Here is a 27,932-nt window from a genome sequence, read left to right as displayed (position 1 = left end):
AATGCTCTTTTGATAGCATCTTGCAAACCTACAACACAGAAGACAACAGCAGCAGACGCATGAAACAGCAGCACTTACAGGTTCTCCTCCAAAATTACACTCATTGAGTTGGAACTCTATTGCTTAACCTTCATTATCACTGGGTCAAAATACTCTGACTCCTTTCCTAACAACTCTCTGGGAGCACTACAGCAGCTCAAGACAGCAGGTCATTCGCACCTACAGGGCAATTACAATCAGCAACAATTGCTGACCTTGCTGGCAAGATCCTCATCCCAAAAAAAGTTTTGAAAATACTAATAGATTACAAAATAACGTAAAACATGGACTGAGTGCAATTTATAGATACATTTTATTGATCAACAGACAACAAATCACAAGCAGAGAAACTGGAGTATTTTAATTTGTAATTGCAGTCAAGTACACTGTACAGAAAAAGTAAGTAAATAACAAATCTAAACAAGTAAATGGCCTGTAAAAGTTGGAGCTCCCATCCAGTTTTTTGTATGAGTTTTACCATACAACATCTCTATTGGATGAAGAGAAACTCTATTAGGGAGTCTTTCAGTAGCACTGCTGTTCAATGAAACTTACACTACTTTCTGATTATCATGTACTTTTCAGCAAAAGAAGATAATGCAGCAGAGGAGGGGAGCCAGTGCAAGAAATGAAACTTGCTTTAATCAGAAAAGCACTGTACTTCTAAAATATTCAAAAATCAGAATACAAATACTAAATGGGAATATGGGTCCACAGTAATTCTTGGATATAGAAGCAAGTCACAATTCTGGTTACAGTGTAAAGAATGTGCTCTGTACTTGAACCCACAAAGAAAGAGAATTGTCTCAATCAATTTTTAAAATTACTGTGGATAATCTGGCCATACCCTTCATGCTGCAAATCTCTTCAAATTATTGTGCAATTATTGGTATAGAAGCAAATGATTGTTCAATTGCTTAAAACAGGAGTGAATTTGCTGTCAATCATTGAACAAAACCCCCTTAATGCATATCCTGCTGTCTTCTAGACTAGATTACATGAAAATCAGACATGCCAACTGTATTAAAGGATTTTTGTCTAGCCCACACTATTTAGATTTAATGACACAGAGACATTCTAATCCTCTTGAAGTCAAACTCCTACAATAAATCGTGTGGTGTAAAGCTGGATGTCACTTCCAATCCTAGTGTAATAACAATATAAAGCTTAAAACATACTGCTCTGAACAAGTAAGGAAACATCATGCAATTAAATGCTTTTTTTTTCCTTTTGTCGAATTTTCCAAATATTAAACATGTACAAAACAGTGCAGTGCAACAGCAACTGGAAAATTCTTTCAGCGGGTTAGAGAATTATCGAGGACAGGGACCTTTATTTTTCTTCACACCACTGATTCTCTTTACGAACCTGTTTTTTAAAAAAAAGAGTAACATGGTGAAAAACGGTGCACCTAAAGAAATGAAATCCTGAGTTCTGCACCACAAATGGCTGCGGAAGTTCAGTCACTGGCTGTGTTCAAGGCAGAGATCAACAAATTTCTAATGACAAAGGAATATGAGGAAATCACAAGAAACGGTGTTGAGCTGGAAGTGATTTAGAATGGCAATAGCAGACTCTAGGGCTACTCCTGCTCTATATTCGTATGACTTCTGCTTATATTTAAACCAGCCTAAATAAATGAGACAATTTACATGCAGACAGAATAAAAAGCAATACAGCTACTCCCTGTTTGAGTTTGGCTCTTTGTTTTAGGACAAACAATTTGTTCATTTCAAAACCAGAAAATCTAAACCTGGCTTTCTGCAATTGAAATTTAAATAAAAAGTAAGAGTTATTGTTATTACCTGGGCTTCTTCTTCCTCAGTAAAGTCATTTTTGATGTTGAAAGTCTTACGAATTTCTTCTGGAGTTTTACCTTTGATCATATTTGCTACTGTTTTGCATGTCACATCAAGCAGACCTTTAATATCCAAATAGTTTGCAGCCTAAATAACAAAAAAAAATGATATCTCAATTGCATATTTCCACTCCATCAAGATTCCAAAAAAGTTATAGCAAAAAAGTAAAGTATTTTAAAACAGAATTGCAGGTAGTGATTTCTGTACATTAACAGTGAGGATAGTGTTCCTTTAAAGGAACTTAATGTCCACACAGTTGATAATGGGACAGAATTTTATACATTTGGTCCTTTTAAAAAAAATTGGGCTATGGATCTCCATGACTGAGGCCAACTGCAGAGTCTCAGTAAACACCATCTGCTCTACCATTTTTCTTGCTAAACTCTTAATCTTCCTAATATTTTCAGGAATTAATTTTCTGCATGATACCCAAATAACTTGACAAGAAGATACTAAAGGCCAAAAAACAAAAACTTAATTTTCCACTTCATTTGAAACAGTTTGATTTGTTACAGTCACTAAAATGCTTCATCACTTCCAATGACGTCAGGTTTCTCTTTTTGCGTGTGTGCCCTTTGCGCCATCTAGAGGTGATGTTTCAACCATTCCCAACAAGAAAGGATCTTGGTTAATGTAGAACTGCAATTAAAGAAGGCTTCAGAAAAAGAGTGGGAAAATAGAGGGAGGTAAAGAACAAGAAATTGGGGACTTGGGAGACTGAGAATTCAGCAAGTATGAGGAGGAATGAAATCAATGCAAAAGGAGTGATGTTGTCATTACAGCACGAAGACAATGGCTTATTGTGCTGATGCTTAGCTGGAGAAAGCTAGAACTCATTCAAGAAAGAAACGAGCAGTCATAATAATACACAAAGGCAATGGGGGCAAAAGAAGAGGTCGAAAGGCATAGCAGTGTGTTTATCAAAGTTAATGTGTGAATCTAATGTCATGTCAATGGATAATATTGTTGAAAGGTAGCATGTAGAAAAAGGAGCCAAAGAACGATCTATTTTGGGAGGTGTGGAACTCTGCACGTAGTAACACAGAGGTGAGGAGAGAAACTATTGTTAGGTTGTCATACCTACTATCAGATTAAAAAATACCAAACAAGAGCAGCCTTACAGAGTGAGACCACAGAGAAATACCGTATTTGGAATGGTTTATTGTATTGAAATCTGTCGAGGTCAGAGTACAAGATAACAAACGATTAGGGAAACAAGCCTGTTTGTTCTTAAACAAAACCAAAGTGCTGGAGAAACTCAGCAGGTTTGGCAGCATCGATAGAGACACAGAATGAGCATTTTCAACACTAACTGTTTTTCTCTCTCCGGATACTACTAGACCTGTTGGGTTTCTCCACTACTTTGTTTTTTTTGTTTCAGATCTCCAGCTCCCACATTTCTTGGTTTTTACTTGGAATGGGCTATTTCAATCCAATAGCAGTGAGGGAACCTGTATGGTCAGAACAAAGTTCAACGCAGCTATAGAATGAATTACTCATGACCAAATAAAAGTAGACTGTAAAAGTTGGTGCTTAGTTCCTTTAAAATCTCTGGAAATATTCTGCTCCACAACCAGGTAAAATTAGAAATTCACATTCAAATATATATCCCACTTACGGTACACCAACATACAACACTTTTGGAAATCTGAATTGCTTAATAATGGTTCAAAAAAGTCAAGAATAAATTTTAAGCTCAATTTTAGCACAGGAAATTTAGAATTTCACATTTTATAATGATCATGGGCTGGAAGGTCCTGGCATCATGATGAATGGTGATCACGACAGCAAGTTATTGATCATGTTCTCTATCATAGATAGAGACCAAGAGAAATCAAACGGGCAGTTGACTGCAGTAGATGAGAGGTTCATCTGGAGAATTTCTGGACCAGCTAAATATACAAGTCAAACTGCCACACAAGCAGACTGGAAGAGAAAAAAAATTTACAGTATTCATTAATATGCTTTAAAAAAATACTCACCAGAATTAGCTCAAATAGTGTTCCTTGATCTACTTTGAGGAACTCCTGATCCCATACTGGAATATCATCTGTTCTCTTTTCTTTGTTCTCATCATCTTCAGGAGGAGGAGGATCATCCTTATGGTGAGTGCACCACTGAATCACCTAGACACAACACATGGATAGGTGTAAATGAATGAGTGAAAGTATAGATGAACAAAAAGGAATAATAGCTTGATTACAATACCAAAGTTACACTTTGCCATATACACTTTGCCTATGCACTTTAGCTCATAGGTTTTGGCAAGATAAAAAAAAAAGTTACTTTCCGATGAATTTTGATATTAGTTCCAGGAATTGAATACTTTCCATTTTGTTTATTGTTTCAATCACATAAAATCACAGATAAACTCCCTTTAATCTGCTAAATCTCAATCTCAAAAAAAAATCCTGAGATGTGAATGTGAATTTTACTTTACTACTTACTGCTACTTTGTCACAAGGTTTTGAATTGTAAGAACTTAGCTGATATTCCCCTACCCAAGTAACTTATGCTGCAGATAAAGGGGAACCAGTAGTTGTACTGCATTTAGATTTCCAAACCTCATTGGATAAGGCCACATCAAAGTTATTGAGGAAAAAAAATCTAGGGGTAGGAATAGTGGATAAAACAGTGGCATGGATAGAAGATTGCTTCCTGTTAGCCAGCCAGAGGGTAGAAATAAAGGAGCCTTTTTCATGCTAGCAGGATGTCACAGTTGATGTGCCACACAGGTTGGTTTGGGGCCTCAATCAGCAACCCCCTTTTTTGTTTTTGCTTCTGCATGAACTTCAGAGGTTCATGTGCTTTCAAAACGAGAAGTCAATGCTGCAATCTCTGTCAGTACACTGATTGCCGTGCAAGCAACATTACATCGGCTGCACGCAGAGTTTTGAGGGAATGGTAGACTCAATCCCTTACAATTTACATGAAGGATTGGGATGAAGGGCTGATGGTCTGATTGACAAATTTGCCAGTGACACAAAGGTAGACAGGAAAGTGTGTTGCGAAGAGGATGCAAATGCCTACAAGGGATATAGATAGGTTTAGTGAGTAGGCAAAGATTTGGCAAATGGAGCACTAAGAAGAAAAGTATGAAATTGTCTATTCTAGCAGAAGGAATTTAAAAAAGCATATTATCCTAATGGTCAGAGGTTGCAGAGCTCTAAGAAAAAGAGAGATCTAGATGTTCTAGTGTATGAATCACATAACATTAGCGTGCAGTTACAACAAATCAAAAAAGCCAATAGTGTGCTGTATTTTGTTGAGAGGTGGATTGAATATAAGGCTGGGAAGGTTTTGCTTTGGTTTTCAGAATAAGACCACATCTGCAGCCTTGTGAACAGTTATGGTTATCGTACTTACAGAAAGATAGTAACACTTTGGAAGCAGTTGCAGAAGGGCTTCGAGACTAATATCTAAAATGAACAGCGTGTCTTGTGAGGAACAGAGAGAAAGGCTAGGTCATTAGAACAATCAGAGGTGACTTAACAGAAACATGCACATCCTGAGCAGACTTGACCAGGTGGATGTCGAAAGGATACCTCCTCTTGTGGGAGAATCAAAAAAGTAGGGTCAGTTTTAAAAAAAAAAGGGTCACCCATTTAAGATAGAGATGAAGAATCCTTTTTTCTTGGAGAGTTAGGAGTTTTCAAAAAGCTCTTCCTCAAAAGGCAGCAGATGCAAAATCTTTTAATATTTTTAAAAAGGTAAAGTTACATAATTCTTGATTACTAAGTCAAGTTTATCAGGAACAGATAGGATTGTCAAATTGAGGTTAAAATCAGATCAGCTATGATCTTATTGAAGGGTGGAGCAGGGTCAAAGGACAAAGTGATCTATTCTTGTTCATTGTTTGCACGCCCGTAACCCATTTCGCACAGCCCTTTCAACTCAGAACTAAGTTTTTACTCCACTGGCCAGGGCTGAGTTAAAATTCTGATAGTAGAAACTAAAGGACAACTTTTGACCCACTACATCAATAATGATCCTGTAAAATCCATACTAAGTACTAATGCACAAAAAACGCTGCAGATGCAGGAAACATAAATAAAAGCAGAAAATTCCAAAAACACTGAGAAAGCTAATTAATATCGCTGGTGCAAAAGTTGACAGGTTGGGTTCGTGGTCTTTCAGAGAAAAGTAGGAGATGTAATATATTTAAATACATGAAAGGAAAGGTACAAAAAACAAAAAAATGTGGAAAGGTTAGTGACAGGGTAGAAGACAAGATTAAGGAACAAAAGAATTGATGAATTATACCGCTAATGGAAATGGCAATGAGACAAGTTAAGAATCAAAAGGATCTGCCTAGAGAAGGCAGAATGATGACCAGCTATTGTCCAAAAGCAAGATAAAGGAAAAAACAAAGGAGGTTGGTCCTAAATCAGCAAAGGTGTCATAGCCTGAAATTGTTGAACTCAACATTCCGTTTGGGGGTCACATGGTATCAGGATGAGCCGGCAAGATGGATACAGAACTGGCTTAGTGGTAGGAGACAGAGGGTGGCAGTGGAAGGATGCTTTTTGGAATGGAGAGTTGTGACTAGTGATACTCCAGAGATCAATGCTGGGTCCTCTGCTGTTCATGGTCTACCTAAACGATTTGGAGGAAAACATAGCTTGTCTCTTTAGTACATTTGTGGGCAATACAAAGATTGGTGGAACTGTGGATAGTGAAGAGGACTGTCAGAGGATACAGCAGAATATAGATCAGTTAAAGGCATGGGCAGAAAAATGGCAGTGTGTATTTAATCTGGACAAGTGTGAAGAGGTGCACTTTGGAAGGTCAAGTACAGGTGGGAGTTATACAGTGAATGGCAGAGCCCTTAAGAATATTGATAATGCAAAGGATCCAGGCGTACAGGTCCACAGATCACTGAAGGTGGCAGAGCAGGTAGATAAGGTAGTAATAAAGACTTATGGCATGGCTGCCTTCATTAGAAGGGACACGGAGTAGAAAGTAGGACAAGTTATGATTCAGCTTCATACAACTTTAGTTAGGCCACATTGGCAATATTGTTTACAGTTCTGGTCACCACACCACCAAAAGGATGTGGGCTGTTTGGAGAGGGTACAGAAAAGATTAACAAGGATGTTGCCTGGTATGGGGGATTTTAGCTGAAGGTTGGATAAACAGGGTTTGTTTTCACTGGAATGCAGGACGTTGAGGGGCAACCTAATAGAAGTTTATAAAATTGCAAATGGCGTGGATAGAGTAGAAAGCATGAGGCTTTTTCCCAGGGTGGTGGGGTCAGTTACTAGGGGACACAGATGTACAAGGCAAATTTTTCACACAAAGGCTGAAATGCATTGCCAGATTGCCAGGTGGAAACAGACACAATTGCAGCGTTCAAGAAGGACTTGGACGAATACATAAATAGGAAGGGAATAGAGGGATACGGATTCTTTAAGTGAAGGCAGATTTCGTATTGGAAGGGCATGATGTGGATGCACAGACTTGGAGGGCCAAAGGATCTATTCCTGTTAGGTATTGTTCTTTGGGTTTAAATTGTGCAATCGAAAGTCAGGATATCTTTGTGTTGAGCGTCATTGAATACAGTAATACATTAACACCAGAGGTAAAGTTGCGAGAACGATGGAGAATTAAAACTACAGGAGACCGGAAGCACAGTCATGCTTGCATACTGGTGTTCTACTGAGGGCCAATCCAGATTTGTTCTTCCCAACGTAAAGGAGGCCACATTGTAAGCAGTATACTAGATTTAAAGTACCACATGTACATCACAGTTTCATCTGGAAAACTTATTTGGGACCATAGGCAGTGAATAAAGAGAAAGTTAAAATGCAAATGTTATATTTCCTGCTGGTACACAGAAAAGTGCTGTTCAAGGGAGACAGGATGCTCAGTACGACTGAGAATGCTGAAAAGGGAGGTAAACCTGTGTTTGCCATAGAATCAGGCTAGAAGAGGCAGAAATGACAGAAGATTATCTGTTGTACACGGAGGCATGTGGAGTGGAAGAAGAAGATAGGAGGAACCCCATCACAGTTCTGGGAAGAAGAGCTGAAGGAAGAAACGAAATGGGCATATCTGAAGACTGTATCAACCATGATAGCAGGGGAACCCTTACTCAGGAGAAAAAAAAATGAGATGGAAGACTGTCACTAGAATTTTTTCAAATTTTAAGAAATAACATTTTGTTTAAAACAATGGTCTCAATTTTTTTCATGTGGAGGTAATCCCATGCAAATCCAAGGTTTCACACAAATATTAACAAATCATAGGAGAGTTCATTTTCCAAAGAAAGAATCAACACTGCAAAGGAAATCAGTGCAGAAAATAGAGAGAACATTTATGAAAATACAGCAGGTAATAATAGGCTAGTGACCAAAGGTAAAAACAAAAAAAATGCAAAATTCTCAAGGCAACACTTGAAGATATTTGGCACAGCAGATGAATTAAAATTGGTGATCTCGTGAACTCTGGGAAAAGCTTGCATTGAGAAGTATCTCATCCTTAAGAGGTGTGAAGTGCTTCACATTCAATTATTAATTAAGTATGGTCACAGTTGATATGGTAATAAATTTGCAAGCTAACACATACATTGCAAATTCTTCCTCAAACAGCAAATATGCAGTTTATCCAGATTTAGTGATGTTGGTAGGCTAAGGAATGCTAACCAGTAAAACAGAAAAATTACTGGTCTGAACAGTCATGCCATCTCTTATATAGGTTTAAAATCTTATCCAAATTGTAATCACAATGATAATGTAGTGTTCCTTCTATACTAGATGAAAATAGCTAGAGTGACACTTCAACTCTCAACCCTCTAACTTAACAATAAAAATGTTAACAACTGAATCAATTTTACTAAACACCTTCATGAAGAATTCTCTCCATAGTCTCTGACCTACTCTTGACATGATAAGATGTAGGAGCAGAAATCGGCCATTCAGTCCATCAAATTTGCTCTGCCATTCAATGACATCATGACTGCTCTGATAATTCTCAACTCCACTTTACTGCCTTATCTCCATAACTCTTGCTGATTAAAGATTTGTCTGAGTCTTGAACAATTTAAAATAGCCAAGTCTTCATAGTCCTCTGGGGTACAGAATTCCAGAAATTCAGTATCCTCAAAGAAATAAAAATCCGCACCTGTGTGAAATGGGTGTCCTCTTTACTCCAAACACATCGACCAGTCCTAGATTCTCCCACAAGAGAGAAACAATATCACTGCATCTATACTACCAAGACCCTAAGAGTCTTACATGTTTCAAGAAGGTCTCCTCTCATTCTTTTGAATGCATTTAGTTCAAGCCCAAACTACACAGCCTTTTCTCACAAGAAAATCCCTCTATATCTAGAATCAACCTAATGAATCTTCTCTGCACTGTCTTTAATGCCAGTAAATCCTCCTTTGGAGAAGGGGACCAAAACGGTTCTCAGTATTTAAGGTCTGGTCTGACTAGTATCTTCTATAGTTTTAGCAGGACTCCATATTTTTATACTCCATTCCCTTTGAAATAAAGGCCAACAGTCCATTTGCCTCCCCATTGAACTGCTGAGCTTAAATTATTTACTCATTTAATTAATATTTAGCTCTTCTAATCTTTCTGCCAGATTACACAACCTCATATTTTCCCACATTATATCCTCTTGTTAAGTCTCCAACTTCTCATTCAATCTGTCTATATTCCTCTGTCAAACGTGTCCGTCTTCCTCTATTTTTGTGCCATCTGCACAAACTATTACATACTTTGTGACCGTTCATTCACTTTCCTCATGCAAGTCATTGATACATATTGTAAATAATTGTTTCCCCAGCACTGATCCCTGTGAGATTCCACTAGTTAAAGGCTGCCATCCTTAAAATGCCCCCTTATTCTATTTCTGTCTTCTATTAATTAGCCAATCCTCTATCAACGCTTATGTACCATCTCCAATACCATGAACTCTTCTCTTATCTTATGTACTGTATCTTTTCAAACCCTTTTGGAATCCCAAACATATTACATCTACTGGTTCCTCTTGCCTGCCGAGTTTGCTACCTCCTCAGAAAACACAATAAATTCTTCTTCACGAAGCTACACAGACTCTGCACAATTAAATAATGTATTTATAACTACTCTTCAATTACCCTTTATGATAGAATTATTTTCCCAATGACAGATGTTAAGCTTAATTGCCGATATCTAAGAGTTTCTTTTCGTCTCCCTCCCTGTTTTGTTTAAAAGGTGTTATTTGGTACCTTTCCAACCTTCTGGGACTTTTCCAGAATCTAAGGATTCTTGGAAGATTACGACCAGCACATGCACTCTCTCTGGAGCTCTTCCTTTAAAACCCCAGGGTGAAACCCATCAGGCCTAGGAGACTTAGTAGCCTTTAGCTACATTAGATTGCCTAGTACTTTTTTTCCCCTCTAGTGAATGTTATTGAGTTCATTTTTCCACACTACCATCATTGAAATGCCATTAGTGTCCTTTATTGTGATGACAGATGCAAAGTATTTATTTAACTCCTCTGCTACTTCCTTATTCCCTATTTCCACATCTCTTTCTTTAAAAGATAAGAATGTTCATTGTGGCCTCTCTCATTTAAATGAGCTCTCACAGTCAATTTTGCCATCATAGCTTATTTTGTCCCCTTTTCTTGGTCATTTTTCAAAGGCATTTAAAAATTTCCTAAGCCTTTGCTTTACCATTAATCGCTACAACTTTATAGGCTTTTTCTTTCAATTTGATACCATCATCAAATTCCCCAGTTAACTGTGGTTGACCAATACCTTTTCTAGAATCCTTCCCTCTCATTGGGTTACTTCTGTGCTGACAGTCATGAACTAGTTTCTCAAATATCTGACGCATTGTTCCTTAACCATCTTTTCCACTCAACTCCGTTCTCAGTCCACACCAGCCAAGTCTGCTCTCATCCTTATATAATTACTTTATATAAGTTTGGCACAGTCATTTCCAACCCAAGTTTCTCACTGAATGCTAACTTCAACTATATCATGATTACTGGTCCCTAGTGTATCTTTTACTCAGAGATCAAGCATTCAATCAGCCTCAATACAAATTACATATTCTCAGGTTTTTCTCACTCATGTAATATTGATTGGAGAATTTAATACATATTCTTACCTTTTTGAGAATTGCAGCATTGACATTTGGAAGCGGAACAGGATCATCATCACCTTCATCATCCATTCCCAAATCTGTGCAGAATAAAACATAGTTAACTAATCATCTGTCATTATTCACCAGGATTCCCTCACCTCACACACAGAAAGCATGTTTTCAGTATTAAATGCTTCCTTTCTCCCGTCCCATCTGTGTACTAAAACATGGGTAAATGTGGATTCCCATTAACTCTATTCAGGTCTTCTGCACAACAATGTATCTAAGACCTGTCACCAAAGCAAGAGGAGGACAACAAGTTTTAAAAAAAGCCAAAATCCAGAAAGTGTGTTCTATCTTAGTAAAGTAACAAACAGCAGAGGTAAAAGTATATTCTTAGAACAAACAGATTTTATGACAGTGATTTAAGGTGAGCCAATTAGGAGAGGTTGAAACAAGGGTCTTATTTGCCTGTCTTATTATCCAGTTTAGGGCAAGAACTGAAAGAAAAACAACATGTCTTTAAAAAAAAAGACCTGAAATCTAAATTAGAAAGCAAATGAACAAGGTTATTTCACGCATTCATTAAATATTCACAATTTTGGTATTGTTTTAGGTCATTTTATTTGTGATGAGAAACTCAATAAGAAAAATATCAATAACTACTTTAAATGGTTATCTTCTATCAGCAGATAACCTTTACTGAACCTAAAAGGCATAAATTAGTAATTAGTAAATCAAAGTTCATTCAAATTTTGCACTTTATTAAACAAAGAAGCTTGAGGTCCTTGAAGGATAATTAATTAGTAAACAAGATTATTTCCAAAGAGAAAAATGCTGACCCTCCAACATGGTCTTGATTGTCACAGACTGCTTTGCTATCTCCACATCAACTTCAAATATTTCTCCATCAGAGCTCTGGAGTTTAATTGATGGCATCTGAAAATAAAAACAGGAAATATCACAGTGCTCAAAATCACAGTACCAGTTGTTGAATTCTGTCTCATCACAAAACCCATTCAAAACCATAATGCACACAATTTAACTAAGGTGCTTTACCAGCACCATATTAAAAAGCTAAATTATCAACTTTGAATCTGAGTTGGAGAAAATGAGGACTGCAGATGCTAGAGATCAGAGTCGGGAGTGTGGTGCTGGAAAAGGTGGTCAGGCAGCATCCGAGGAGCAGGAAAAATCAACGTTTCGGGCATAAACCCTTCATCACACTCGATTTTGCTTGCTAACAGTGGGTGGCACAGTGGTTAGCACTGCTGCCTCATAGTGCCAGAGATCCGGGTTCAATTCCCGCCTCAGGCGACTGACTGTGTGGAGTTTGCACGTTCTCCCCGTGTCTGCGTGGGTTTCCTCCGGGTGCTCCGGTTTCCTCCCACATTCCAAAGATGTGCGGGTCAGGTGAATTGGCCATGCTAAATTGTCCGTAGTGTTAGGCAGGGGGTAAATGTAGGGGTATGGGTGGGTTACGCTTCGGCGGGTCGGTGTGGACTTGTTGGGCCAAAGGGCCTGTTTCCACACTAAGTAATCTAATCTAATCTAATCTAAACAGCATTTGGTTTAAAGCAACACTTCTAAATCTCAATATAATAGTTTCAACTTGAACTCCAGAGAACTGAACACACAATTCAGGTTTTAAGCAACATATTGATGGATCTGGTCATTATCAATGCATTGATAAATAAATGTGAGGGAAACGATATTTTAAAAGACGAGAGAAAGTAAAGTGGGATGCGGTGTTAGTTGTTTAGATATTTTTAAAAACCAACCTGTCCATGAGCAGGAAGGACATGAATCTGGGTCTCCTCCCCCAGTGGGACAACACCACTGCACCATAAGAGCCCCTGATGTTAATTGTATATAAGTGGTAGGAATTAACTAGGAATTTAAGTTTCCTCCAATAAACAGGAACAAATTGAAAGTGTGGTTGTTGGGCCAAGAAATACATGTTTGCAACACATGTCTGTTAGTAAAGTTTATAAAAATATTGCTTCCAGTTCCATCCTTCACCACCTGACTTTCTGGAATAGAACACAAACTCACATGAAGCATACATACTAGAATACACATGTTGGCTGAATAACCTGTCCAGCGTTGAAATATTCTATGTAATTCCATAAATTAAAAATAAGTTAACCCTAATCCAACCAGATGGACAGAAGTGACATGGATACAAAGTTCCAACAGTCAATCCATTATTTTTATGTTCAAAACTACCAAGTGGAACTTTACTCCACATTTTTTCTTAATTATGGAGTTGATATTTACCATAAAATTTACAAGAACATAGCTATTTTGTTCAGTGTATTTAATTCTTATTGAAAATAGGCTATGGGTGAAATGTTAAACTAGCACACTAGGTTGGACAATCAGCAGGGGATTCAGGGAGAGAGAAACCGAAGGAAAACAAAATCTCAGATGAAATTGGGGAAGAGATTAGGAACAAAAACCACTTGGGAAACAACACACAAAACAGAAATATTAAAGCAATGTTAAAAAACATTAATAAATTTCTAAAGATAATTTAACCAGTCATGTAGAAACATATACATATTACAAAATTAAAAAAAAGGGACCTGGAGGCAATAATCAGTAATAAGAAGGCAGATGTAACAGATCACAGCTACAGAAAAGGACAGGCCTGAAGAATGCAGATTATATCATGAGAAGACTGGGAGGAGAAAGTGAGGACTGCAGATGCTGGAGATCAGAGCTGAAAATGTGTTGCTGGAAAAGCGCAGCAGGTCAGTCAGCATCCAAGAAGCAGGAGAATCCTGCTCCTGAAGAAGGGCTCATGCCCAAAATGTTGACTCTCCTGCTCCTTGGATGCTTCCTGACCTGCTGCACTTTTCCAGCAACACATTTTCAGATAAGACTGGGAGGAAAGGGGTGGGATTGCAGGCACACTAATTAGATAACAATGGCATTAGAAAACAGACTCTTTGACTGAAATGATAATAATAGAATTTATCTACGATGAGAGAGATGTTAACAGATCCATCATGCGAATAGGAATACACAGCAAATTGCCAAATAGTGAGATGGTGATAGAGCAGGGCATTTATATCCAAATATGGTAAATAAGTGTAACAGAGCATTGCCTGATGTATGGTTGCAACTGTCCCCAAATAAAGTTCCACGAGACAACAATATCAATTTTTTAATAGGTTTTTAAGCTATGTTTGCAGGATTTCTTTTTTACCTAGCATGCAAATGTAAAACAGATGGATCACAACATTCCCAATGATGGCAAATGGGCCAGAACAAATGACAGAAAGCAGCATTGGGGGGCATTTAGATTGTAGACAGAGGGTGGTGGTAGTGAGATATTAAAGAGTTAATTTCCTCTGCTGACCTGTAGGAAATTGGATGTCCCAAGGCTAGGGTGGGATGTCTCTGTCTTACAGGTAGAATGTAAGAAATTTACATTCCCAACCCTTGCCATTCAGAGCCATTTGCACAGCCATTTCCTAGTTATTCAGAATAAAAGAATTACATTACTATCCCGTATTCAGAAATCAATAACAACATTGCAGTTGCAATTCTGAGCTGAAAATGTATTGTTGGAAAAGCGCAGCAGGTCAGTCAGCATCCAAGGAGCAGGAGAATCAACATTTCGGGCATGAGCCCTTCTTCAGGAATGAGGCTGCTGGACACACTTTCCTCATTCCTGAAGAAGGGCTCATGCCCCAAACGTCGATTCTCCTGCTCCTTGGATGCTGCCTGACCTGCTGCACTTTTCCAGCAAAACATTTTCAGCTCTGATCTCCAGCATCTGCAGTCCTCACTTTCTCCTCCCAGTTGCAATTCTGACCACACCCTGTAGTTTAAAAAAAGATTCACAAAGATTTGGTCATTAAGGGATGTTACATTGTTTCTGGAGATGAGCAGGTCACTGCATTGCGTCTTAAGTGCCATGTGACTGTGGGGGTGATGGCTGGGGGATTGTCTTGTGGGCATTACTGATTATGATATGAGACTTTGCACAAAGGAAGAACTAGTTCCTTTGTTCAGACAGACCTCTCAACACGGTTCTGCAAGCACGGCAAACAGTGTTGAGGGATCCTCCAAAAGCTTGTGCTTGCTCAATAAAATTTTCGATGTTTGCAGAAGTTGGCACATTGCAGTTGCATCAAGTGTGTAAGAATCTCAGGAAGAAAGAATTTAACATTTGGTGGCAGCGGTGGGATTGCAACATACATGGAGCTTTTAGGTGGACTGAATAAGCGATCATCTGAGTGCCAGTTGTGTGAGATGGATGGGCCCACGAGATAAGATTTACCTTGATCTCTCTCCTTAACTTACCACTCAGTCGACCCCTCGTCCCCTGGGACTCTGTGGTGACGGAATTTCCGAGGTAACTTATTATGCACGGTGGGCGGCACGGTGGCACAGTGGTTAGCACTGCTGCCTCACAGCGCCAGGGACCTGGGTTCAATTCCCACCTCAGGCGACTGACTGCGTGGAGTTTGCACGTTCTCCCCGTGTCTGCGTGGGTTTCCTCCGGGTGCTCCGGTTTCCTCCCACAGTCCAAAGATGTGCGGGTCAGGTGAATTGGCCATGCTAAATTGCCCATAGTGTTAGGTAAGGGGTATATGTAGGGGTAGGGGTATGGGTGGGTTGCGCTTCGGCGGGTCGGTGTGGACTTGTTGGGCCGAAGGGCCTGTTTCCACACTAAGTAATCTAATCTATGCACTTGCATGCCAAGAGTTCACTTTCAGAATCATGTTACTGGAAAGGAGGTTAAAGTCCCCCGGAATTTGAAAGTTAAAGTCTCTGGGAAAAGGAGGTTCAAGTCCCCGTGGGAAAAGGAGGTCAGAGTCTCCAAAGGATAGTGCAAAAAAAATATAATTATTGTGTTTGTCTCAACTACCCTGCCTTAGGCCTCTTGTTAAGAAGGGAGATATCCACATGAATCCTGAAATGGGTGTGGAGACTAAAGACACTAGTATATAGGAATAAAGGGGAAGTTCATTCTTAAAACAAAAAAAGGGACAAATATTGTTCAGGACTCCATTGCATCGATTATGCCAGGATGACCCCCAAATGAGGAAAAGTTCAGGCGCTTATCAGGATGCTTAAATAAAAAGTTGGAAAATTACATTTGGCCGCTAGGAGGAACTTGGGACATTGATAAATGTTAAAGGTGGAGGAGGCAATCTGAAACGAGATACTGGGACTAAATGGAAAACTTTAATATTTGCATAGAGAAAGACTGCTGAGGAAATTACAAACAAATCTAAACTGACTAGCTAGGAGAACAATGCACAAAGAGGGATTACAGTGTGAGATAATGAGGGAAACTCTAAGTCTTGGGAAGTGCTGAAGAGTCAGTGAGAGGAATATGATATAAGTAGAGGAAAACAGGAAAAACCGAGAAAGGATAGGTAAAATAAGGAATCAGGGTTGAAATGCCAAGCGGGAATAAAATGGAGGTACCTCCTGACATGTATGGTCTGCCAATAACATTTCAAAATAATGACACCAACGTGACCAGCTATCATCACAATGCGGATTTCTGACCACCCCAGGGGCACCTATTCAACCCTGCCAAGTGTGAGGTTGTCCATTTTGGAAGAACAAATAAGAATGCGGAGGTAGGGTAGGGTTCTTAGTCAGGTGGAGGAACAGAGGGATCTTGGGGTCTATGTACATAGATCTTTGAAAGTTGCCACTCAGGTGGATAGAGCTTGTAAGAAGGCCTATGATGTATTAGCGTTCATTAGCAGAGGGATTGAATTCAAGAGTCATGAAGTGATGTTGCAGCTGTACAGGACTTTGGTTGGGCCACATTTGGAGTACTGTGTGCAGTTCTGGTCGCCTCACTTTAGGAAAGATGTGGAAGCTTTGGAGAGGGTGCAGAGATGATTTACCAGGATGTTGCCTGGAATGGAGAATAGGTCGTACGAGGATAGGTTGAGAGTTCTCGGCCTTTTCTCGTTGGAACGGCGAAGGATGAGGGGTGACTTGATAGAGGTTTATAAGATGGTCAGAGGAATAGATAGAGTAGACAGTCAGAAACTTTTTCCCAGGGTACAACAGAGTGTTACAAGGGGACATAAATTTAAGGTGAAGGGTGGAAGGTATAGGGGAGATGTCAGGGGTGGGTTCTTTACCCAGAGAGTGGTAGGGGCATGGAATGCGCTGTCTGTGGGAGTGGTAGAGTCAGAATCATTGGCGACCTTTAAGCGGCAATTGGATAGGTACATGGATAGGTGCTTAAATCTAGGATAGATGTTCGGCACAACATCATGGGCCGAAGGGCCTGTTCTGTGCTGTATTGTTCTATGTTCTATATTCAGAATTCATTATACGTCCAAAAACTTCTCAAAGCCATCCTCCTCCCTAAACCATTGACCATAATCAAATGTGCTGCCATCTGTGAACTGACAGGCACACTAAATCGATCACCTGCTTTAAAAGCAAGCATACCAGATATTGTCACTTTGCAGCGTTTGCAGGAGGACAGCCCTCACTCAAAAACAAATATGCAAGATGCATAGGTGTTCACACTCTCCATCAAAAGGCCTCTGGATCATTCCAGTTGGCCAAGTGTGTACACCTGATGCTTTGTTACCAATGCTAATAATACCTGGAATATTTAATTTTATTCTGTTTTTATTGTCATTTTAAACTTCAGTTCATAAACGTCAATTTAAATTGCAGCTGTTTAGAAAATATTCCCATTTTCTAAATATACACAACACTATTAGCTATTAGAACTTGATTAAAAAAAATGAAATTTGTGTTTTGATGTCATGTTCAATATAAAACATTTATTTCTATCAATGATTTCCAACATTTTAGAATTAGAGATCGTTGTTTGAGAGATGACAAGAACTTAACTTGTATAGTGCTTACTGTAACTTCAGACAGGACACAATGCAGTCAGTCGAGCAATGGGCTATCGGTTCCATTTGAAAGATTGGCAGCTGCCAGGGCTGTTTAAAGATTGATTAGTAGATACAGCAAAAAAAAACTTCAAGGAAAAATCTACATGTGAATACTGCTGGTAAAGCCTTGCTTCAACGATTAGGAAAGGAGAAGACTTGCAATCAAACATTATGGGGAGTTGCTTAGACCGCGGCACAATGTGGTCCGCTGCGAGGGTTTTCTCTTTCAGTGTAATTTCATTAAGAGGTTGTGAAAAAAGCAATGAGAAATGCTGAAATTAAGGTTGTTCTAATAATTGGGTCGAAAAAGGAAGTTTCAATATAAATTATGAAAGTGATATTTAAATATTTTAGTTTGTTAAAATACTGGTTCAGAAAATATTGAAGTAACTGTTTTGCCTTATTTGAATTAGGATCTCGATTCAATGTGTTTTATGGGCTGTGAGATAGGGCAGATTTGTTTTTACAGTAACATTATACAACATTCAGTCCTTTTGCATACTGCATGGAAACAGACCCTTCAGTCCAACCCATCCATGCCGACCAGATATCCCAACCCAATCTAGTCCCAACTGCCAGCACCCGGCCCAGAATCCCTCCAAACCCCTCCTATTCATATACCCATCCAACTGCCTCTTAAATGTTGCAATTATACCAGCCTCCACCACTTCCTCTGGCAGCTCATTCCTTACACATACCACCCTCTGCGTGAAAAAGTTGCTCCTCAGTCTCTGAGAACTTTCCCGTCTCACCCTAAACCTATGCCCTCTAGTTCTGGGCTCCCTGACCCCAGGGAAAAGACTTTGCCTATTTACCCTATCCATGACTCAATTTTGTAACCCTCCATAAGGGCACCCCTCAGCCTCTGATGTTCCAGGGAAAACAGCCCCAGCCTGTTCAGCTTCTCCCTATAGCTCAAGTCCTCCAACCCTGGCAATATCCTTTGAAATCTTTTCAGAACCTTTTCAAGTTTCATAACATCTTTCCAATAGGAAGGAGACCAGAATTGCACACAATATTCCAACAGTAGCCTAACCAACATCCTGTACAACCACAACATGACCTCCCAACTCCTGTACTCAATACTCTGACCAATAAAGGAAAGCATACCAAACACCTTCTTCACTATCCTATCCACCTGCGACTCCACTTTCAATGAGCTATGAACCTGCACTCCAAGTCTCTTTGTTCTGTAACGCTCCCTGGGACCATTCCATTAAGTGTATAAGTCCTGCTAAGATTTGCTTTCCCAAAATGCAGCAACTCACATTTACCCGAATTAAACTCCATCTGCCACTTCTCAGCCCATTGGCCCATCTGGTCCAGATCCTGTTGTAATCGGAGGTAACCCTCTTCGCTGTCCACTACACCTCCAATTTTGGTGCCATCTGCAAACTTACTAACTGTACCTCTTAGGCTGGCATTCAAATCATTTATGTAAATGACAAAAAGTAGAGGACCCAGCACCGATCCTTGTGGCACTCCACTGGTCACAGGCCTCCAGTCCGAAAAACAACCCTTCACCACCATCCTCTGTCTTCTATCTTTCAGCCAGTTCTGTATCCAAATGACTAATTGTCCCTGTATTCCATGAGATCTAACCTTGCTAATCAGTCTCCATGTAACCTTAAAAACAAAGAAGAATAAACAAAGAAAATTTACAGCCCAGGGACAGGCTCTTCGGCCCTCCAAGCCTGAGCTGATCCAAATCCACTGTCTAAGCCTGTCGCCCAATTGTTAAGCATCTGTATTCCTCTGCTCCCCACCTAGTCATGCATCTGTCCAGACACATCTTAAACAAACCTACTGTGCCTGCCTCTGCTGCAATGCGTTCCAGGCACCTACCATTATGTGTAAACTACTTGCCGCGTGTATCCCCCTTAAACTTTTCACCTCACCTTGAAAGCAAGACCTCTCGTTATTGAATCCTTCACCCTGGAAAAAAAGCTTATCTCTATCAACCCTGTCTATACCGCTCATGATTTTGTGGACCTCAATCAGGTCCCCACCACCACAATTTCCTTTTTTCTAATAAAAACAATCCTAACCTGCTCAATTTCTCTTCACAGCTAGCACCTTCCATACCAGGCAACATCCTCGTAAACCTTCTCGACACTCTCTCCAAAGCGTCCACATCCTTTTGGTAATGTAGCAACCAGAACTGTACACAGTATTCTAAATGCTGCCAAACCAATGTCTTGTACAATTTTAACATGACCTGCCAGCTCTTATACTCAATACCCCATCTGATGAAGGCAAGCATACCATCTGCTTTCTTGACCACTCTATCCATTGGTGCAGTTACCTTCAGGATACAATGGACCTGAACTCCCAGAGCTCTCTGCTCATCAATTTTCGCAAGGCTCTTCCATTTACTATATAATTCACTCTAGAATTAACTTTCCAAAATGCATCACCTCACTTTTGCCTGGATTGAACTCCATCTACCACTTCTCCGCCCAACTCTTTAGTCTACCTATATTCTCCTGTATTCTTTGACAGTCCCCTATGCTTTTTGCTACTCCACCAATCTTCATTTCATCTGCAAACTTGCTGATCATACCTACAGTGCCCTCTTCCAGATCATTTATGTATATCACAGAGACCCCAGCACTGATCCCTGTGGAACACCACTGGTCACTTTTGTCCATTTCGAGAAACTCCCTTCAACTACTACTCTTCGTGTCCTGTTGCTCAACCAGTTCTTTATCCACCTAGCTAGAACACCCTGCACACCATGTGACTCACTTTCTCTATTAGTTTTCCATGGGGAACCTTATCAAATACCTCACTTAAGTCTATGTATATGACATCTACAGCCCTTCCTTCATCTATTGACTTGGTCACTTCCTCAAAGAACTCCATTAAGTTGGTAAGGCACGATCTCCCCACACAAAACCATGTTGTCTATCACTGGTATGTCCATTCTTTTCCAAATATAAATAGACTTTATCCCTCAGTACCTTCTCCAGCAACTTTCCCACCACTGACGTCAGGCTCACTGGTTTGTAGTTACCTGGAATATCCCTACTACCCTTCTGATACAGGGGAACAACATGAGCAACCCTCCAGTCCTCCGACACCTCATCTGTGTTTAAGGATGCTACAAAGATATGTCAGGACCCCAGCTATTTTCTCTCTCGCCTACCTCAGCAACTTGGGATAGATCCCATCCGCTCCTGGTTATTTGCCCACCTTAATAAACTCTAGCCTACCCAACATATCTTTCCTAAGTATGTCAACGTGATCCAGAGTAATCAAACTTCTATCTCTAATCTCAACATTCATCATGTCCCTCTCCTCAGTGAACACTGATGCAAAGTAATCATTCAGAATCTCACCCATTCTCTCAGGTTTGACACACAGCCTTTCTTTCTTATCCTTAAGTGGACCCATCCTTTCTATAGTTACCCGCTTGCTTCTTATAAGAATAACAGGCCTTGGGATTCTCCTTAATTCTGTTCGCTAAAGCTATTTCATGACCTCTTTTAGCCCGCTTGATTCCTCGTTTAAAACTGGTCATACTGTCCCGATATTCCTCCAGGGCCCATTCTGTTCTTAGCTGCCTGGACCTTATGTATGCTTCCCTTCTCCTCTTGGCTAGTCGTACAATTTATCCTGTCATCCACAGTTCATGAATCTTGCTTTTCCTATCCTTTGCTTTCAATGGGACATGCCTATCCTACACTATCTTTGAAAGCCTCCTAAATATCAAATGTGGACTTGCCTTCAAATAGATGTGCCCAATCCACATTTCCCAGCTCCTGCCTAATTTTGATATATTTGACCTTGGCCCAGTTTAGTACTCATCCCTTAGGACCACTCATCTTTGTCTATGAGTATTCTTAAACTTACAGAATTGTGGTCACTGTTCCCAAAGAAATCCCCCACTGCAACTTCTATCACCTGGCCTGGCTCCTTCCCCAACAGCAGGTCCTATATGGCCCCTTCCCTTGTCGGATTATTAGCATACTGCTCTAGAAAGCTCTCCTGGAGCTTCTCACAAATTCTGCCCCATCCAGACCTCTGACACTAAATGTACCCCAGTCAATGTTGGGACAATTGAAATCTATCACTGCTAACTTGTTGCCTCTACATCTTTCCATAATTTGTTTACCTATTTGTTCTTCTATCTCACTCTCACTGTTGGGAGGCCTGTAATATAGCCCCAACAATGTAACTACATCCTTCTTATTTCTCAGCTCCACCCATAATGCCTCTCTACTCAAGCCCCCCATAGGGTCCTCCTTTAGCACAGCCGTGATATCATCCCTGACCAGCAATGCAATCCTTCTCCTGCTTTTACCTCCCTCCTTGTCCGAAGTATTTATATCCATTTAGTTGCCATATATGCCCTTCCTTCAACCAAGTCTCTGTGATTGCAATAACATCATACTCCCAGGCACCAATCCCAAGTTCTAAAACAAATTGATTGAAGACCTTGAGCCCCTGATTTGTTTGAAATTCTACAATTCCTGTTTCAATAAACAACTGTGTCAGTGGTCATGCTTTAGCCAGAGGAAAGTATTGTATTAAAATATCTCTGCTGTTCTTTTTTTAAAATGCAGAGTGCTCACAAAAAGAAGAGTGCATTTTAATGTTGATGTTTTGTTATGATTTAAAGAATATTGGAATTTGAGGCTGAGCTATTTAAGTTCTGTCAATTATTATTAAGACTTCATTGGCATATTGCAAATTCAAAGAATGTTTTTCTCTACCAAAGTTGTACGGTTATTGGTCTGTAACCACTGTAATTCTGATTGCTTTATTTGGGAAGTTAAATTTAAAATGTCAGTTTGTCAGCAACTACACATTCCAATTAAAAACACTGATTATGAAACTTAAAAAAAAAAAATTAGGACTATTTTTGTCATTAATGTGAGATATTTGAACTATATCTGAAGTTAAATTTAATATGTACATATGTGGCAGTGGATTATTGTTTGCTTTAACAGAGAAATTATAGTGTTTTCATTTGGAGAACATATTTTGATATGTTCTGCATTTGTTTCCCATGAATATTTGTGATTTAAATCTGAATTGAAACTGCCTCTTCAATGCCTATGCACAGGAAGCATTGTTGTTTTCTTGCTATTCCAGATTTTTGAAATACTTTTCCTGACAGCTTTCACATGAGCCAAGTATTAATTTGTTAAAGGAAAATAATTTTTGAATAACCTGAATGGGGTCCCCCAAGGGTTTGATTTTAGGACCACTGATTGTTGTTTATAAATGATTGAATTGTTTAGGCAGTATAGTTTAAAAGTCTACCAATTATATAAAACTTGATAAGGTCATAAATAATGACCAGAGTAACAGATTTTAACACGACTGAGAATGTTGAAATAGACAAACACAGCTGGAACTGACAACCAGAAGCGGCAGGTACAAATCACTATAAATGCCGGAGAAAACATCATAGGAGCACTTCACAGGAGGCTCCTGTCACCTAGACAGGGGACGAAACGTCTGCAACACAAATTTCCAGCTTGGCGAACAGAACCACAACAACGAGCACCCGAGCTACAAATCTTCTTCCAAACTTCGAATAGGCAGATATAATTTAGTATAGTGAGATGTGTGACTGTCTTCATACTGATAACCACCTTGACAAGGAAGGGGAATGAAAGAGGAAATGCAAAGATACTTTCAGCAGCTAACAGACTCAAGTGGACTGTGAAGGTGGTTATCAATGAGATCTTGATCATGGAGGCCAATGAGTCAAGAAATGGCAGATGGAGTTCAATTCAGATAAATGAGAGAGGTTGCATTTTGGCAAGGTAAACCAGGACAAGACATTTCCAGTTAATCGTAGGGCCCTAGGAAATGTTGTTGAACAGAGGGAACTGGGGTGTAGGTTCATAATTCCTTAAAAGTGGTATCACAGGTGGACAAGGTGATAACGCATTTGGCATACTTGCATCCACTGGTCACAGCATTGAGTACAGGAGTTGAAACATCATGTTGCAGCTGTAGAAGACATCGGTGAAGCCACTTTTAGAACACTACATACAATTTTGGTCACCCTGCTATAGGAAGGATATTGTTAAGCTAGAGAGGGTACAGGTGATATTGCAAGTACTGGGTGGTTTCAGTTACAAGAAGAGGCTGGATAGGCTCAGAATTTATTCCCTGGAGCATCAGAGGCTGAGGGGTGACTTTATAGAGGTTTAGAAAATCATGGGGGGCCACAGATAAAGTGAACAGTCAAAGTGCATTCTCCAGGTGTAGTCAAGTCCAAAACTAGAGATCGTAGCTTTGAGGTGAGAGGGAAAAGGGAGCGGTGGGGCAATTTTTTCATACAGAGGGTGGTGCCTGTATGGTCTGAGCTGCCAGAGGAAGTGATAGAAGCAGGTAGAATTACTTCATTTAAAAAGACATTTGGACAGTAAATGAATAGGAAGGATAGGAAGAGGGGGATATGGGCTAAACACAGGCAATAGAACTAGTTCAGTTGGGCCAAAAGGCTTGTTTCTGTGCTGGAGGACTCTAACTCTAGTGATCATCCTCATATAAACATATCATTATTAAAGGAATGAAGCAAAATAATATAGTAGAACAAGTAGATCTTAAATGGGTAGGAACACAGGCAAGTAAATGGAAAATTTCCAACAAAGAAATAGAAATTCAATGAAATGATTGATGGAATCTGGAAAAATATATCCCACTCCAAAGTAAGAACAAACTCACTAGGAATAAAACACATGGACTGATTTCAATCTTTTCCCTTAAATATTAGGATACACCAACTACATTGCGTATTTTTTAAATGAAACATTCTCAACTTAATTAGACACCTTCAAAACTGCATATTTTTAATAGCTTTTTGGTCAATACTGTCACTAAACCATTTCCCTTTTCCAATCAATCCTTGATGTCAGGAGTATAAAGTTCTTAACTCTGTCCTTTGAGACATCTATGTTACAGCCATTACATTATCATCACATGTGGCAACAGCTCCCTTCTAACCAGGAAGATGAACATCTCCCCTCCTGCATCATTTCCCCACACACTACTTCCCAAATACATAGAACAAAAACAAAGGGCTGGGGAAACTCAGCAAGTCTGGCAGCATCTGTGAAGAGAAAGACAGATTTAACACTGAGTCCAGTGACCCTTTGTCCAATAATGTCAGACCTGCTGAGTCCACAGTTCTTTGTTTTGTTTTGCACTAATGCATGGCCCTAGAGTTAATTCAAAGATTACATTTCATTATAGCTTATTTGTCTCTGTAATTACCCAAGGAGTTTAATATGGTGTACATGATACTAATAGATATCATTTTTTGATCTCTCCTAAGATAGAAAGATGAGAAATGAGAAATTGATCAAGCCTAGAGAATAAAAACACCTGGAGAGACAGCATGGTCACAAGTTGACACATTCAGGAAAGGATAGTAGAAACACCAGTAAGTATATCTGAACAAAAATCATTAGAAAAGGGATTCATGTCAGAGAGGACTTACAGATACATACAGAGCAGAAATGGTTCTTCAACACAGTCTACGTTGACATAACTACCACTAAAAGTGTGCTAATCCCAATTTCCTACACTTATCCGATTTCCTTGAATTAATTACTTACAGCGTGGAAACAGGCCCTTTGGCCCAACAAGTCCACACCGACCCGCCGAAGCGCAACCCACCCAGATCCCTACATTTACCCCTTACCTAACACTACGGGCAATTTAGCATGGCCAATTCACCTGACCCACACATCTTTGGACTGTGGGAGGAAACCGGAGCACCCGGAGGAAACCCACGCAGACACGGGGAGAATGTGCAAACTCCACAGAGTCAGGAATTGAATCCAGGTCTCTGGTGCTGTGAGGTAGCAGTGCTAACCACAGTACCACCGTGCCACCCGTGTTAAGTTTTAAGATGTTCATCCAAATGTTTTTTAAAGGTTGTAGAGTTTCCAGTCTCCACTACCTTCCCAGACGATGCATTCCAGATTCCCAACATCAGCTGAGTGAAAAAGTATTTTTTCCCCCAAATCTCCTGCCCTTTACCCTAAACTATACCTCCTTGTGACTGATCTTTCAGCCAAAGAGAACATCTGTTCTGTAGTAAAGTAGTTACCCCCTTAACATTCCTAAGTTCTACCCACAAAGCCTCATTGAGGACCCTACCAAGATATCTCCTCTCTTTACTGCACTAACTGACTCCTTAATTAACAGGAGAAAGTGAGGACTGCAGATGCTGGAGATCAGTCCTGAAGAAGGGCTCATGCCCAAAACGTCAAATCTCCTGCTCCTTGGATGCTGCCTGGCCTGCTGCGTTTTTCCAGCAACACATTTTCAGTCCTTAATTAATAGTGCTATTAATGACTTGCAGACAGTTAATGGCATTCCTATACTGTATTAAAAAGGCAGACAGAACAAGCCTAGGGAATATTAACATCAGTGATAAAGGTGGAAGTGCCCTAATGAAAAGTGATAGAAACATAGCTAGAAATAGACTTGAAAAGGGAATATTATATAAAACTACCATTGTTGAATTCACAGAGATAAAGTAAAAATAGATAAGATTAACATAGTAAAAAAGTAGGATATGAATTTTCTAAAACGGCTTTCATAAGGGTATCACTGAGCAGATTCATGACTAGTGTCAGAACACGTGCAGTCAATAACCAAAGCAGTGGTATGGATAGCAATAGCAAGCTGTCTGTAAAATACAAAAGGAATTGAACGTAGCTAGACTGGTGAAAAGTGTGAACGGATGATCCTGAAGAATCATCATTGTTGTTCAACATTCACAACTCAGAAATCTGATGTGCAATTTCAAAATTTGCAATGGCCCATTAATATAGAAAGCTTACAAAAACACAAAGCCACCAATAAAGAAACAGAATGACAATTATGCACTCAAAAGAACTTCAATATTGCCTGATGTAGGGTGGCACATTTTGGTAAGAATATTAAAGACCAGAAAAAAACTTGAAAGTAAGTGCCTAAATAAGGCAGAGCAGCAAATGCATCTGGGGCTATAGATATACAAATCAGAGCATTTATTTTAAAGAATGAAAACGTACAGTTGTTAAATCTGCATAGAATTTTGGTTAGACCACACGGAATATTATAAACAATTCATCAATCCATTACAGAGTGGATAAAGAGGCGATGGAGACCATGGATTAAAATATGTGGAGTGATACCAGAAATGAAATGTCATTAGCGAGTTTTGAGAAGATTTGTAGCTCAGGCTGAGGTTCTGGATGTAGGTTTGCCCTTTGAGCTGGAAGGTTCCATGAAATGTCATTTCCACTAAAGACTGAAACAGCTGTGGCTCTTTTCCCCAGAGAAAACAGAAAATGGCCCAGAGATCGTTGAAGAGAGAGACCGTTAACGGCTAGAGCTGGACAAGGTGCAGTGTGAACAAAACAAAAACAGGGGACCACAAGGTGTTCTTGTTGTGAACGCAGCGCCGAAGATGGAAAACCACAACCACTTTAAAACAACGAGAAGGCCGACCTCACCCTTTACCGGTGTACACAGGTCACTCCCGGTATTCACAACAGTTTCCTGGCGCCGTTCCGACCGCCCTGACACTGCTCTGCCCCAGGCGGAGGGGCTCGCGCACACTCACTGTCAGAGGCCGCCTCCAGTTCCAGCTCCAGGGGCTCGCGCACACTCACTGTCAGAGGCCGCCTCCAGCTCCAGGGGCTCGCGCACACTCACTGTCAGAGGCCGCCTCCAGCTCCAGGGGCTCGCGCACACTCACTGTCAGAGGCCGCCTCCAGCTCCAGGGGCTCGCGCACACTCACCGTGAGGGGCCGCCTCCAGCTCCAGGGGCTCGCGCACACTCACTGTCAGAGGCCGCCTCCAGCTCCAGGGGCTCGCACACACTCACCGTCAGAGGCCGCCTCCAGCTCCAGTCGCTGATGTCCGCACGAACCGCGAGCGACACGGACACGGCAGGACCCCACTCTATAGCTGTCTACTCAGCGCCGCCAAAAAGGAAGGAAAAAAAACCAGCTACTTCTTTCCAAATTGATACCCCATTCATTTTTAAATCCCAGTCCCCTACGCCCTCAAGGTTAACATTTCTT

At 40.1% G+C, this 27,932-nt stretch overlaps 1 protein-coding gene across 5 annotated transcripts; it reads right to left on the bottom strand.

The window, feature by feature from the left end:
• Nucleotides 1-333: 333 nt before the first annotated feature.
• skp1 (S-phase kinase-associated protein 1) lies at nucleotides 334-27,832 on the bottom strand. 5 transcript variants are annotated; one of them, XM_060836838.1, is made up of 6 exons: nucleotides 27,734-27,832; nucleotides 11,821-11,917; nucleotides 11,003-11,076; nucleotides 3,881-4,024; nucleotides 1,845-1,985; nucleotides 334-1,407 (listed from the first exon to the last, which is right to left on the bottom strand). In XM_060836838.1, the coding sequence occupies exons 2-6, from the start codon at nucleotides 11,915-11,917 to the stop codon at nucleotides 1,372-1,374; spliced, it is 492 nt and encodes a 163-aa protein (XP_060692821.1). In that variant the 5' UTR covers nucleotides 27,734-27,832; the 3' UTR covers nucleotides 334-1,371. The 5 variants fall into 5 exon arrangements, with proteins under 5 accessions (XP_060692821.1, XP_060692819.1, XP_060692820.1 ...); XM_060836836.1 differs by having other exon boundaries at nucleotides 27,648-27,736; XM_060836837.1 differs by lacking the exon at nucleotides 27,734-27,832 and adding an exon at nucleotides 27,519-27,626.
• Between the last annotated feature and the right edge of the window lie 100 nt (nucleotides 27,833-27,932).

The sequence above is a fragment of the Hemiscyllium ocellatum genome, chromosome 16 (genome assembly GCF_020745735.1).
Source record: "Hemiscyllium ocellatum isolate sHemOce1 chromosome 16, sHemOce1.pat.X.cur, whole genome shotgun sequence".
Lineage (NCBI taxonomy): Eukaryota > Metazoa > Chordata > Chondrichthyes > Orectolobiformes > Hemiscylliidae > Hemiscyllium > Hemiscyllium ocellatum.
The sequence above is the reverse complement of the archived record's forward strand: the minus strand, read 5'-3'. Positions and strand labels throughout refer to the sequence as shown.